Source organism: Pyrus communis, chromosome 17 (assembly GCF_041283825.1).
Source record: "Pyrus communis isolate YQ-2024b chromosome 17, ASM4128382v1, whole genome shotgun sequence".
Lineage (NCBI taxonomy): Eukaryota > Viridiplantae > Streptophyta > Magnoliopsida > Rosales > Rosaceae > Pyrus > Pyrus communis.
In genome coordinates this window covers 338,797-351,731 of record NC_142581.1, presented here as the reverse complement: position 1 = coordinate 351,731, position 12,935 = coordinate 338,797, and the positions used below count along the sequence as shown (strand labels likewise).

At 38.2% G+C, this 12,935-nt stretch overlaps 2 protein-coding genes across 2 annotated transcripts; both read left to right on the top strand.

Annotated features, from left to right (window-relative positions):
• Positions 1 to 5,826: 5,826 nt before the first annotated feature.
• Positions 5,827 to 8,801, top strand: LOC137707771 (glycerophosphodiester phosphodiesterase GDPD1, chloroplastic). Its single transcript, XM_068446689.2, has 7 exons — positions 5,827 to 6,426; positions 6,527 to 6,708; positions 7,286 to 7,345; positions 7,447 to 7,728; positions 7,853 to 7,948; positions 8,050 to 8,246; positions 8,351 to 8,801. The coding sequence occupies exons 1-7, from the start codon at positions 6,330 to 6,332 to the stop codon at positions 8,568 to 8,570; spliced, it is 1,134 nt and encodes a 377-aa protein (XP_068302790.2). The 5' UTR covers positions 5,827 to 6,329; the 3' UTR covers positions 8,571 to 8,801.
• A 2,311-nt stretch (positions 8,802 to 11,112) lies between these two features.
• On the top strand, positions 11,113 to 12,775 carry LOC137749218 (NAC domain-containing protein 83). The gene is made up of 2 exons (XM_068489329.2): positions 11,113 to 11,714; positions 11,987 to 12,775. The coding sequence occupies exons 1-2, from the start codon at positions 11,528 to 11,530 to the stop codon at positions 12,583 to 12,585; spliced, it is 786 nt and encodes a 261-aa protein (XP_068345430.2). The 5' UTR covers positions 11,113 to 11,527; the 3' UTR covers positions 12,586 to 12,775.
• The last annotated feature ends 160 nt before the right edge of the window (positions 12,776 to 12,935 follow it).

Here is a 12,935-nt window from a genome sequence, read left to right as displayed (position 1 = left end):
TTAGCGTCCGCTAAATATTTAAGGGTAATTTTGTAAACTACATTTATTCTTTCCTTCTTCTTTCCCACTCATATGTTGGGTAAAGACGCACACATGCATGCCTACGTGTACGTGTATATGCACAAGTAATTAAAATATATGTTTGGTTTTTGGTATGAAACGTCAGGATTGATATTCTCTAAAAGGAGGTATAGTTAGAGGAAAGCTGGCACGTACAGCAAATTAGGAAATGACAAATTCAAACGCTCCAGGCGACCTTTATAATGTGGATTGATTTTAGATATTACACATTCCTAGTCAGTCCAGCTTCAAGATCCCCAATTATTGGATCTCATTTTTGGCAGATGACATGAACAAAAAGAGATATCGGATTTTTTTTACCAAGATCACCAGATCAAGTGATTTAGATTTTTAAAATTTGATTGAACAGCTAAAAATATGATTCCTTTTAAAAGTTATAATAACTTTAATTGTTTGATTAAATTTTAAGGATCCGGATCACTTGATCCGATGATATTAGTGGAAGAAATCTAAGGAGAATCTCTATCCGACATGAACATATGTGAATTGATTGATGGTTGCTGGCACCAACTGTTGAGATCAGATGAAATGTTTGTTGGAGAAAGTGGATTATTGGACTAATTCTTATTAGTTTAAGTTATCAGATAAGCTTAACGTGGTTACACGTCATGCAATGCATCTTCACCCTTATCATTGACACATTCTCTTACGTAATAAATTTTGTCAAAGTTTAAGAAAGATGGATCAATTGTTATACTAATAGGGCTTATTTTAAAAATAATTTGTATAATTAGAAATAGAACCGTATAAATTATAAAGGATTGCAAATTGTTTTCTCAATATACCGATGTGGATTTTTCAACAAATTATATGTTTGTCAATCATTTATTGGACGAGTAAAACATTTTTTTAACACGTTACAAATATTAAAAATATCTTATTACCATCGCATCGAACTCCCATAATTTTGTTCATTTTCTTATTAATTTCTTATTATAATTTGGTTCATCGTTCAAAAAATTATACCGAAAGAGATTTGAATTTAAGTGTAAAAAGAGATATCACACACTGTTCTAACCGACTTGATTTAATCGATCAATACTTATTCAATTTCTCCTTTTCATATTTGATTCTTTTTTTCTTTTCCAAACAATAGATACCTTATATGTGTGAGACGAATAAAAAGGTTTATCTAAACTTGGGTTGGGCAAACTAGTTGTGGCTCTCGTTCTCGAGTTCAAATCTTTCTTATTCTTGTAAATAAAAGGAGTGTAAAAACTAAATAAAACAAGTCATTAGGCACACAAAACTCCTCAAGTTGTGGGAATATACATACAAGAATCACTCCCCTGTGCGATGTGGGATGTCACAATCCACCCCCCTTAGGGGCCCGACGTCCTCGTCGGCACACACGCGGCCATGGTTAGGCTCTGATACTTGTGACATCCCACATCGCCCAGGGGAGTGATCCTTGTATGTATATTCCCATCCTTACCTAGCACGAGGCATTTTAGGAGCTCACTAGCTTCGAGTTCTATGGGAACTCTGAAGTTAAGCGAGAAGGGGGTTAGAGCAATCCCATGATGGGTGACCCACTAGGAAGTTGCTTGTGAGTGCCCAAAAACAAAAACCATGAGGGAATGGTAAGCCCAAAGTGGACAATATCGTGCTACGGTGGTAGAGCGGGGCCGAGAAGTGATCTGCCCCGGGGCGGGATGTGACAATTGGTATCAGAGCTTAACTATAGCCGCGTGTGTGCCGACGAGGACATCGGGCCCCTAAGGGGGGTGGATTGTGACATCCCACATCGCCCAGGAGAGTGATCCTTATATGTATATTTCCATCTCTACCTTGCACGAGGCCTTTTGGGAGCTCACTGGCTTTGGGTTCCATGGGAACTCCAAAGTTAAGCGAGTAGCGCACGAGAGCACTCCCAGGATGGGTGACCTATCGGGAAGTTCTCGTGTGAGTTCCTAGAAACAAAACCGTGAGGGCGTAGTCGGGGCCCAAAATGGACAATATCGTGTTACGGTGGTGGAGCGGGCTCGGGAAGTGATCCGCCCCGGGCCCGGATGTGACACACACACACCCGTGGACCTTTCCTCTCTCCCTTCTTTCTCGGATTTTCTTCCAGTTTCTTCCATTTCCTTTGCAAAGGTACGGACGAACTTCAAACTACCTTCTACTTTCACGAATCGACGTCGAGGAGTTTACTTTTGTGTTCCTTGTGAGCTCAGGAGCTCATCCATACCCTTAAATCGACGTGAGACCTTCGAAAACCCGAGAACCAAGGAACCCAGTTTTCGTGCATTGTTCATGCACACGTGATCGTGTGGTTTTTAGAAGTTTTTAAGGTTATAGGGAGCTTTAGAACCTTCTCACGAAGCTCAGGGAACAATTTTGAAGTGTTTTGGACGTCGGGAATCCCAGTTTCAAGGAGTTGCAGGTTTGATCGGAATATCGTGAGTTTTTCAGGCGAGATTCCGTTGGTTTTGGGTCCCCAAAGTGATAAGGTTTTGTTCTACTTGTTGTAAGCTTCATTTTGGTACAAATTTCATGGCATTGGTTGAGAATTGAAGAAGATATTAAGGTTTGAAGTTTTTCTAGTTTTCCGGCGAGAATTCGATTGTAGACGGCGGCGACCAGCGAGGCTCACCGGAGTAGGAGGAGAATATTCCTTCAAAGTTAACGGAATATTCTAACGGCGTCAGGTAACGGCGTTAACGACTGTTAGGGTTTTAACAGAATATTCCCTAACGCCGTTAGGGTTCCACACCCGTGCCAGGCATGTGCCCGTGCGTGGCCGGCTCGTGGCGGCACGTGGGAGGTCAAAAAATTATTTTAAAAATATGGGGATGTTCGTGGGATTGAGTAGATCACGTTAGTATATTCAAACACCCCAATTGAGCAATGTATGAGAAGTTATTATCTAAGGTTGGTTATGTGCGTTAAATTGATGTTTTTATAGTTGTTTCGCATATAGGTGAGGACTATTCGGAGGATGAGCGCAGCCACGCGAGGCTCAAGGCTTACGACCCTTCTACGTATCAGTGAGTGGGCTTTTGGTTTTCTGTATATATCTATATACTTGAGAATTTTTCCAGAAAATGCAATTAAATGTTTATATGTTTTAAAATGCCATGCATAAGTGTTTGCATATTTACTTATGCATTAGTAGTTGCATATGTGTATGCTTTGGTGCCGCAAACACTCAAGTAAGTCAGGTGAGTATATTGTTAATGATAGATGTGGTGTTGTTGAGATTGAGTTATAGCTTACATTCTTGCACCTCGGTGATTGTGCTCCGCCACAGTAGGGCTTAGCCTTCACGTGATCGTTCACCTCCTCCACCGTACGCTTACCTTGGATCTAAGGCAGGTGCCAGCCTGTCGTACATACCACTTTAGGTGGTTTCGACTCGTAGGTGACTTGCGATACTTCACACAACCTTCACGTGATCGTAGCACTAGAGCGTATTTATTTACACCCAGCTTGTCGTATAGACTACTTTAGGTGGTTCCGACTCGTGTGCAGGACAGTGGTTAAAGAGCTATAGTTTCAACCGTACAGGTCACTTTAGGTGACTCCGGCTGACTTATTGGTATCACTAGCATATTATGGTTTTTTTTTATCTCACCTGCTTGATGCGTATACTAATTGTTTAGATATTTTGACACGGCATATTTCTGGCATGGCATAGTTGAGCTTTATTGTTTTGAGCATGATTTGAGTTACGAGTACGTATAATATTTTCTGGAAAGTATATGGGTTTTACAAAGAGGGGTTATTACTTGATATTGAAATGGTTTGAAAAACAAACTTTGTTTTTGCCTACTCACGTTTTCTGTTTTGTGCCTCTCTAGGTTTTAGGTAGCAGGGACGTGGGTGACGAAAGAGGCATCGAGGCATTTCTAACAGAGCACCCTCCATGTAGGATTTTCTGGTTATCACTTGTGTAATGTTTGTTTATTCTGGACTGCACCTAGGATACTTGAACTTCTACTTTGCATTTTCCTTCCGTGTTTGTCACTAGCACTCACTGGTATTTTTATTGTAAATTATTTTATCAAATTAATTTTCACTCTTTTGCTTTCGTTTTGTGCACTTGGCTACGTCATCTTCACGTGACGGCCAGCATGCTCCAATTTTTGATCAGGGTGTGTCAACAAAGGCCCTTCCCCTTTATACCAGACCAAAACTAAATTGATTATATTTTCACAGCAAAAGAAAAGAATAGATGGGCATGTCACATGTCACCTGCAGAAAATGGGGCAACAGATATATGTATTCTTGTCCACTTATTATTCCATTGGTGTCTTTTATATATGTTGTCTAGTTGCAACTTGCATGGTATGTAATATGTATGGTTGGCTGGATAATTAGTGAGTGAGCAGATGGTTGGTGGATATTGGATAATCAGGATCATGTGTCAGCCTGTAAGATCCAGGCCAACACCCAATACAATTCGTCGTTTAGTTATAGTAGTTTAGAAAAAAGAAAAATTAAGTTCTCGTCCATTTTTTGTTATTTTATTAATTAAAATTTTATTTATTTATTTTTTTTTATCAAGGTCATTAGGTATTAATAAACGTTATTAATTAATTCGATACTAAAATATTTTTTTATTTCTAAATATATTCATTTAGGGTTAGAAATGTTATATTTTGTATATTTATATTTATGGTTAAAAATTATATCATATATTGTTATTTTTAGTTTGTAACCATTTTTAATTTGCAACCATTTTTTAATTTGTACCAATTTTTTTTCTGTTTTAATTTGTACCCATATATTAAATTTTTTTTGTGCCCATATGTAACATCCCACATCGCCCAAGGGAGTGATCCTTAAATGTATATTCTCATCCCTACCTAGTACGAGGCCTTTTGGGAGCTCACTGGCTTCGAGTTCTGTAGAAACTCCGAAGTTAAGCGAGAAGGTGGCTAGAGCAATCCCATGATGGGTGACCCACTGGGAAGTTGCTCGTGAGTTCCCAAAAACAAAACCGTGAGGGAATGGTAAGCCCAAAGCGGACAATATCGTGCTACGGTGGTGGAGCGGGCCCAGGAAGTGATCCGCCTCGGGCCGGGATGTGACACCATATTTTTTAAAGTTTTATTTGTATTTATTCCCATATTATTTAATTTATTTGTACCCATTTTTTATTTTGCTAAATGTACCCATGCTAATTATATGTATTTATATGATGTTTAAAATATAGCAGTAGTTATTTTTTAAAATATGTTAATAATTATGTGGGTACATTATTTCGTGCAATAATTTTGTGAAGGACAATATTACTCTAATATTTATTTTTAAGTATTATTATATTAAAAAAAATATTATTTGATTTTTTTTTTAATTTTTATAATTTGTGGGACATTAAATGCATAAATACATAAGTTAAATCTCTTAAACAATGTTAAAAACCTTAATTAAAATATTTAAACAAATAAAATTTCAGTCTAATAATTAAGTAGTTAAGAACCGGAACCAAAATCATCGTTAGATAAGCAGTGCATAAAAGTTTTCTACCGGTAACATACTGTTAGCGGGAAAAGTAAACCGTAACATGGCAAAAAGCATACGGGCGGGAACAAGGCGAAGACGTGGAAGCATGTCGACAGCTAGACATTAAGCATTGGCGCCAACTCACATGGCGGTACCGGTTCAGAGACCCGACACTTTCGCACCACGCCACGCGTACGAACTTCTCTTATCCGATCACACTTGGCTCTGACACGAGTCTTATATTTTTTATGTTTTCCTGTCTTAAAAAACATATTTGTTTGCGTTGTGAGTCTTGTGGCCGTCGAAAATAACAATATTAGTTTTTGGATATTCGCGTCATCTTCCACTCCCCCGATTTCCAGAAAGTGGAAAATCCGACAAATAACACGTGGAGATCTGGTTGTTGCGCCAAAATTATAACATTTTTCGGTTTTTGGACAAAGAAAATTAGAACGGTTGACGGTTGACCGATTTGAAGCGCGCGTTTTGGTTATTTGGTGCAATGCAAGGAGAGTAGGAATAATGGAATATCCACAGATGCGAGGGGGAATATGCTTCAGAGAGATCCCGTCCCGTTTGGCGCTCTCTCTCTCTCTCCTCGCGCAGGTCCCTCCTCCTTTCCTCCTCCAAAATAAATAGCCCCTCCTTCTTCCCACAGTCGTGCTTCCATCAACAAATTAGACAGCTCCACGTTCACCTTGCTTTTGCTTCCGGGCATCCCCTCTATTCTCTCTGTCCTCTTTTCTTTTTATTTAATTTAATTTCCCCGTCTTTTCTTCTCCCTTGATTTAAAAAAAATGGCTCTCAAGGCCGTCCACGTCTCCGACGTCCCGAATCTCGATCAGGTGCCGGAAAACGCCTCTCTGGCGCTCTACTCCTCCCGCTTCCCCAAAGGTATAAGCTTTGATTAATTAGTCCTCCTATTAATTAATTTATGTTCTCTTGTCAATTAAATAAAAAAAGGTTGTTAATTTGAATAATATTGTGCTTATAGGTGTGGAGATGAATCGGGGGGCACCGAGGATACCCAGGTTTCTAGTGATCGGACACAGAGGGAACGGAATGAACGCGCTACAGTCGTCCGATCGGAGAATGAGAGCCATTAAAGAGAACTCCATCATGTCCTTCAACGCCGCCGCCAGCTTCCCCATCGATTTCATCGAATTCGATGTTCAGGTGAGACCTTAATCTCTCTCTCTCTCTCTCTCTCTCAATTCAATCAAACCAATGGTCCCAATGTGTTTCTGAATTTTGGCGGTGGGCTTTCCGGATATTTCAGTTTTTATTTAAATGAGTTTGCCGGAACTTCCATATCCCACCTGCATTTTTTTTTGTCGCCGCGTACGCGGTTTTTGTCGGCATTTGCATGAGAAAGAAGTTTGATTTTTTTTTTGGTTGAAACTTGAAAGTTTGAATCTTGATCGAGTCTGCAGTGAAATCCGGTTCTGGGTTTTAGGGTATTTCCGTAATTTCGGCTATTTTTCTATTTTTGGTGAATTTCCAAGCTGGGGTTTAGCTTAATAAGCTCTTAAATCAAGATCAAGTCCTATGTTTTTCTATTTCCGGAAACTTGTTTCGAGTTTGAAACGGTACTGATTATCTCCTTTTCTGCATTTTTTCTCCCTTAATTTTTGGAAATTGGATTGAAATTTGAAGAGTGGAGGTGAATGAAGGAAAAAAAAAAAGTGAAAAAAAAAAAAAGAGAAAAAAACTGAAACAGGAAAGTGAAACCCAATGTGGTGGCTTTTTGTAGGTAACCAAAGATGACTGCCCGGTCATTTTCCACGATGACTTCATCTTCTCCGAAGAAAACGTAAGCTTAATTTCTCCACCCTCCATTTACTTTTTACCTTTCCTTGTATGTTTACCTGGTAATTAATCTTCAGCTTACAAGTTAATTTTTGGTTTCATCAGGGTACTGTGTTTCAGAGGAGAATTACCGAACTGTGTCTTTCGGAATTCCTAAACTATGGTCCGCAAAGAGAGCCAGGGAAGGAGGGAAAGTCGTTGTTAAGGAAAACCAAAGATGGTAAAATAGTAAGATGGGATGTCGAAAATGATGATCCCCACTGCACACTCCAAGAGGCCTTCGAGCAGGTCGAGCCTTCCCTCGGCTTCAACATCGAGTTGAAATTCGATGATTACATTGTTTACCAGGAGGACTCTCTCTTCCGCGTCCTTCAGTCCGTCTTGCAAGTACGTCCATCAATCATCGTATTTTCAAATTTGTACACGAGATTAAATCCTAGGCGCCAAACGAGGCCTGATTGTTAGTTTCGATAATGCTTGTGCTCATCTGGATTATAATTTTGTGGAACAGGTGGTGTTTGAGTATGCCAGAGATAGGCCGGTCATTTTCTCAAGCTTCCAACCTGATGCGGCCTTGTTGGTTAAAAAGTTGCAGAACACCTACCCTGTAAGCACTTTTCTTGTATGTAATTTACTTTTGAATGCGATCGATCGATGTTCAATGTAATCAGTTACTAATTACTGTTCTGAATGAATCGATGATGGCAGGTCTTTTTCTTGACAAATGGTGGGAATGAGCTTTACTATGATGTGCGAAGGAATTCTTTGGAGGAGGCGATAAAAGTATGTTTGGAGGGTGGTTTGCAAGGTATTGTGTCGGAGGTTAAAGGCGTTTTCAGAAATCCCGGGGCACTAACCAAGATCAAGGAGGCCAAGCTTTCACTCCTAACTTACGGCAAATTGAAGTAAGCTTGCGGAATTCTATTTGCTTGATGAATTTGAGTTAGTTGAACTTAAAAAATTATGTATGAATGAAAAATTGTTGATGAAATCGATGATGAAATTGCAGCAACGTGCCGGAAGCAGTATACATGCAACACCTAATGGGGATCGAGGGAGTGATAGTGGATTTTGTGAAAGAGATAACGGAGGCAGTGTCGGATATGATTAAGCCATCAGGGGGGGCGGAGGAAGACGGGAGCCTAATGCAGGAGAAATCAAAGCCGGAGTTCTCACAGAGGGAGCTTTCTTTTTTATTGAAGTTGATTCCGGAGTTGATACAGCTTTGAGGTCGATCTTTTGAAGAATTTGTATCTCCTTTGTAAAATTAAATTAGGGGGCAGAAGCAATATCTGCATACTCAGGAATCAGGTTGTGGAGGCTGTCGCATCATAGATGCACTATTGTTGTACATATAATTTAGTCTTGAGGGTCACAACCCTATACACGTAAGTTGTGCGCTCCTCCTTTATGTATCTCAGAGGTAACCAAGTTTTATGTTGGTTGAACATTCAGCCGTTTGTTTTGGTCTTCTACTATTTCTATGAACATTTTGCAACCTGGTTATACCAAGAGAGCTATGCTCTGTTCTCTTGGAGGAAATGGAAATAGATTGGGGAAGAATTGAATTAGAAATGAGTCGGAATGAGGTGGAATTAAAATTAAATTTCTGTTAAAATAGTTTATTAAAATTTTCTGGTTAAAATCAAATTTCTGTTAAAACAGTTTATTAAAATTTTCTGAAATTAGAATAAGAATAGTACTGAATTGTATAAAATGTTTACTAATTCACATGAATAGGAATGAAAATCAATGTGATTACTGAAAATGTTCCACTTCCAATAATTTATTTTATATATTTTAACTTTGTGACAAAAGAAACTTTTATTCTTTTTAGTTTGATATTTTTAGCTGAGAGAACAAAATTTGGTGTTGGTTATAAGGAGTAGGATTCTTCAATTCCCACTAAACTATAGAGAAATCAATTCCTTCAAATTTTGCAGTTAAATTCTGCACATGTAATAAATTGAAGTACTCGAGTTTATGCAGACAGCTGGGCTTCTTGAAAGAAGAACAAAGTTGATTAATCCAAAGTTCTATTGACAAGTGTAGTAATTAAGGTGCTAATTAATGGAAAGGAACTCTCTCCGCATTTCTTTTTCCAAATTCATCAAATCAAAGAATTTATATCGTTAAAATTTGATTTAATGGTTGAAGTTATTTTAATTTTGAAAATAAATTTCTATTTGTAACCGTTAGATTAAATTTCAACGGACCACATTTATTGATCTAGTAGATTAGGAGAAAGGGATCCAGATCCCTTCCCCTAATTAATGTGCATCTCCGCATGATAACGGATCTCACAGCAGCACGATGTCAATTCAAGACAAGACCACACTACAAGGTGGAGCATATTGAATACGTTGTTTTCTTCAACTACACATGTGTTTCAAACACACATCTCCCAACTCCCTAGATATATGTATGGTGTTGGTGTTCTTCAAAGTTTCAACTTCAATGCCATTTCTTAGCTTTCTATCCGTCTTCGTTATCAGCATGGTTGATTTGACCCTAGAGATAATGCTAGATGTGAGGAATTTTTTATATTAAATTTATAAACTAAATAATATATCATCAATAAAAAATAAATATTTTAATTAAATAATTAAACAATAATTCAATCATCCACGTTCATATCTCTTAGTTTACAAAATTTGATTTAAAAATTTGCTCTCTAGCGTTACTTTTGACCTAGACTAAGCCAAAGTCATTTGTATATGCAAAACTGACATGAAAGTTATTTGTTAAGAGATCATGTCTGAATATTATTTTAGAATACCTTAGAAAATGAGAGAAACTCTTGTTTTGATTGAGGAGAAAATGAAGAGTTAACTGGAATACAACATTAAGAGTTGTTGCTGGTCTCAAAATGGGAAAAAGATTCTCTCCCCTCCTTTTTTCCCTCTCCTTCCATCCCCTCCTATTTGAACAGTCATGGTTAAGCCACGTCAACATCTTATATTAATTTTTTATAGCAAGAGAAAGACAAATTAAGAGAATGTGAGAGGAGGGGATGAAAGGGAATAGAAAGAGGATGGGAGAGAATCCTAGTCCCTCATCCCGGCCAAAAGCCAAGGATTTTGAGATCTGTTTGTACTTCTTGTTTTTTGTTGGGGGCGTGCCAACTCGTGGCTTAAGGTCAAGCGAGTAAAGAGATGTTGGTTCAAACAAAACTATCAAAATCTAAACCAATTATAATTTAGGGTAATGCTATCTACATCCTATTTTTATTTCTCGCACATATTTCTCAATTTTTGGCTCGCAGCCTGATCGAATGAGTTGATGAAGATTGATGACAAAAAAATAATAAAAATGTGTTAAAAGTAAAAATAAGTGCATGAATAGCTGAATAACATTATTCGCAATTTATATCTCGATATAAACAATGTGTATGTATAAATTATAATGCTGTCAAATCTTGTAAAATATACAATTTCTTTAAATCAATAATTACTGAAAACGTACTTTGCAAGCAATCATGAAGAAATTAAGGTTAATCAATCTCTGCCAAATATACAGTGTGTGTGTGTGTGTGTCTAAATAAACGAGAAATGCTAAGGGGAGTAAGGACACACAAGTTAGAACAAGAGATTTCTGTACCCACAACAAGGCGACTAAGGACCAGAAGAACAAACGAGAGATTAAAAAAATAATTAAGAGCACACGACGTGCCACACATGGGGGCTCAACTCCCAGTGCTTTTACTAATACAGAAGAAAAGCATGCTTAATTGCTTATTGACCAAAACCTAACTAATTAGTCCTCACACGGTTGCGATCAGTTGTGAACACGAATCAAAGACCCGTTAAAATAAAGCAGCAACCGATTCCTACCCCATTACAGTATTTCCATTTGCCGAGTCAAGGAAGGAGAAGAGCTTTCCGAGTCAGAATACGAGTCGAGAGTTTCCTGGCACTACTGCATCCCTCTCTAGATCAATTTTTTTAAACGATACCTCCCTGTTTGTCTATATATATCTGTGTGTGTTGATTTCCCCACTCTCCAAATCGGCAACTGCAAGAAGGCACACAACACCAGGATTGCCAGCTGCCTCCTGCTCTCCTACACAACTAATATATGAGTTGCTTGCTTCTGCTTCAATTAATTATTAAGCTAAACCTAGATCATATATTCATCACATATTTGATTAATTAATCCATAAAAAATATATAGATATATAGAAATAATGGAGAATATTAAAGAAAATTATGTAATATATGGAGGAGTGAAGATGCCGGTTGGGTGCCGGTTTCGTCCCACGGGTGAAGAGCTGGTGATTCACTACTTGATGAGGAAGCTTCATGCTGCCCCATTGCCTGCTTCCATCATTCCAGAGTTTGATGTCTTCCAAACTCATCCCTCGGGCTTGCCAGGTTAGTTTGTTCATGTTTTTTTATTACTCTATCTTGTTTTAACAAGATAAGTGATTTTTGCACTCTCATTTTTTCTGTCGGTTAGACTTCATGCATGTATATTTCTTTGACACTACTCTAATTTATTCATGTTCAAATGACAAAAATGATCATGAGTGTGCATAAATCATTAGGAGTGTGCGGAAATCACTTTTCTTTTATTACTAGAGTCTTATTCAAATTATAAAGCAAGGCTAGCTAGCTAATTGATTCATCATTATCGGGTTGTGCAGGTGATGTTAGGGAAACAAGGTATTTCTTTTACAATGAAAATATGAATAAGTATGTTGGCAAGAGAGCTGCTGGTTGTGGGTACTGGAAACCTATTGGCAAAAAGAAGCAAATTGTTGCTAATTCTAAATCCAATGAAGCCGTTGGGATCCGGAAGACGTTGGGTTTCTGTGAAAGGAAGCGCGGCGGTTGCCACAACCACCACCATGAAAGTACTAGTACTACCACTCAAACTCGATGGCTCATGCATGAATACCGCCTCGTGGCTTCTCAAGCGAATCCAACCCAGGCTTTCAAAGCGGGAGTGGGAAACTGGGTGCTGTTTCGCATATTTCAGAAAAAGAGAAGGCCTACTCAAAGAACATCAGATGATATGGGGGTCGTTTCTCAACGCTTATCAAAGTGCAAGAGGAATCGGAGATTAATGGAGGAATATATCTCCGCAGCTGACCATCGTTCACGACGTTCGGATCCTAATCTTACAACATTTTCTTCCCCATCATGCTCGAGTGATATCACTCATGAGCTCACTTCCAATGACAATGGCGAGCTAGACGATGATCAGGAGGAACACAGTGTTAGCATGCGGATTAATATTTAGCTAAGCTATTATATATTGATCACATTAATCTTGTTCTGTTTAAGATCAGTAGTACTAATTAAGATAGCTTTGATTAAGCTTCCTTAATTCCGTGTAATCCATCATGTAATCCAACTATCTTGCGCAACAAATTAAATAAGAATGGCCACCAACACCAAGAGGCAAATAAAGAGACATTCATATTATTGTACCCTTCAATTTTGTAAGGCTTAATTATGAGTACGAGCATTAGATAAGAAAACCCAAAATGGAATTCTGAAGATTCAGTAATATTCTGTCTGAAGTTTATCTTCAAGTAAACTTTAATCACTAACGTTAATTAGCGATGTAATAGGGTGGATAAAAGACTT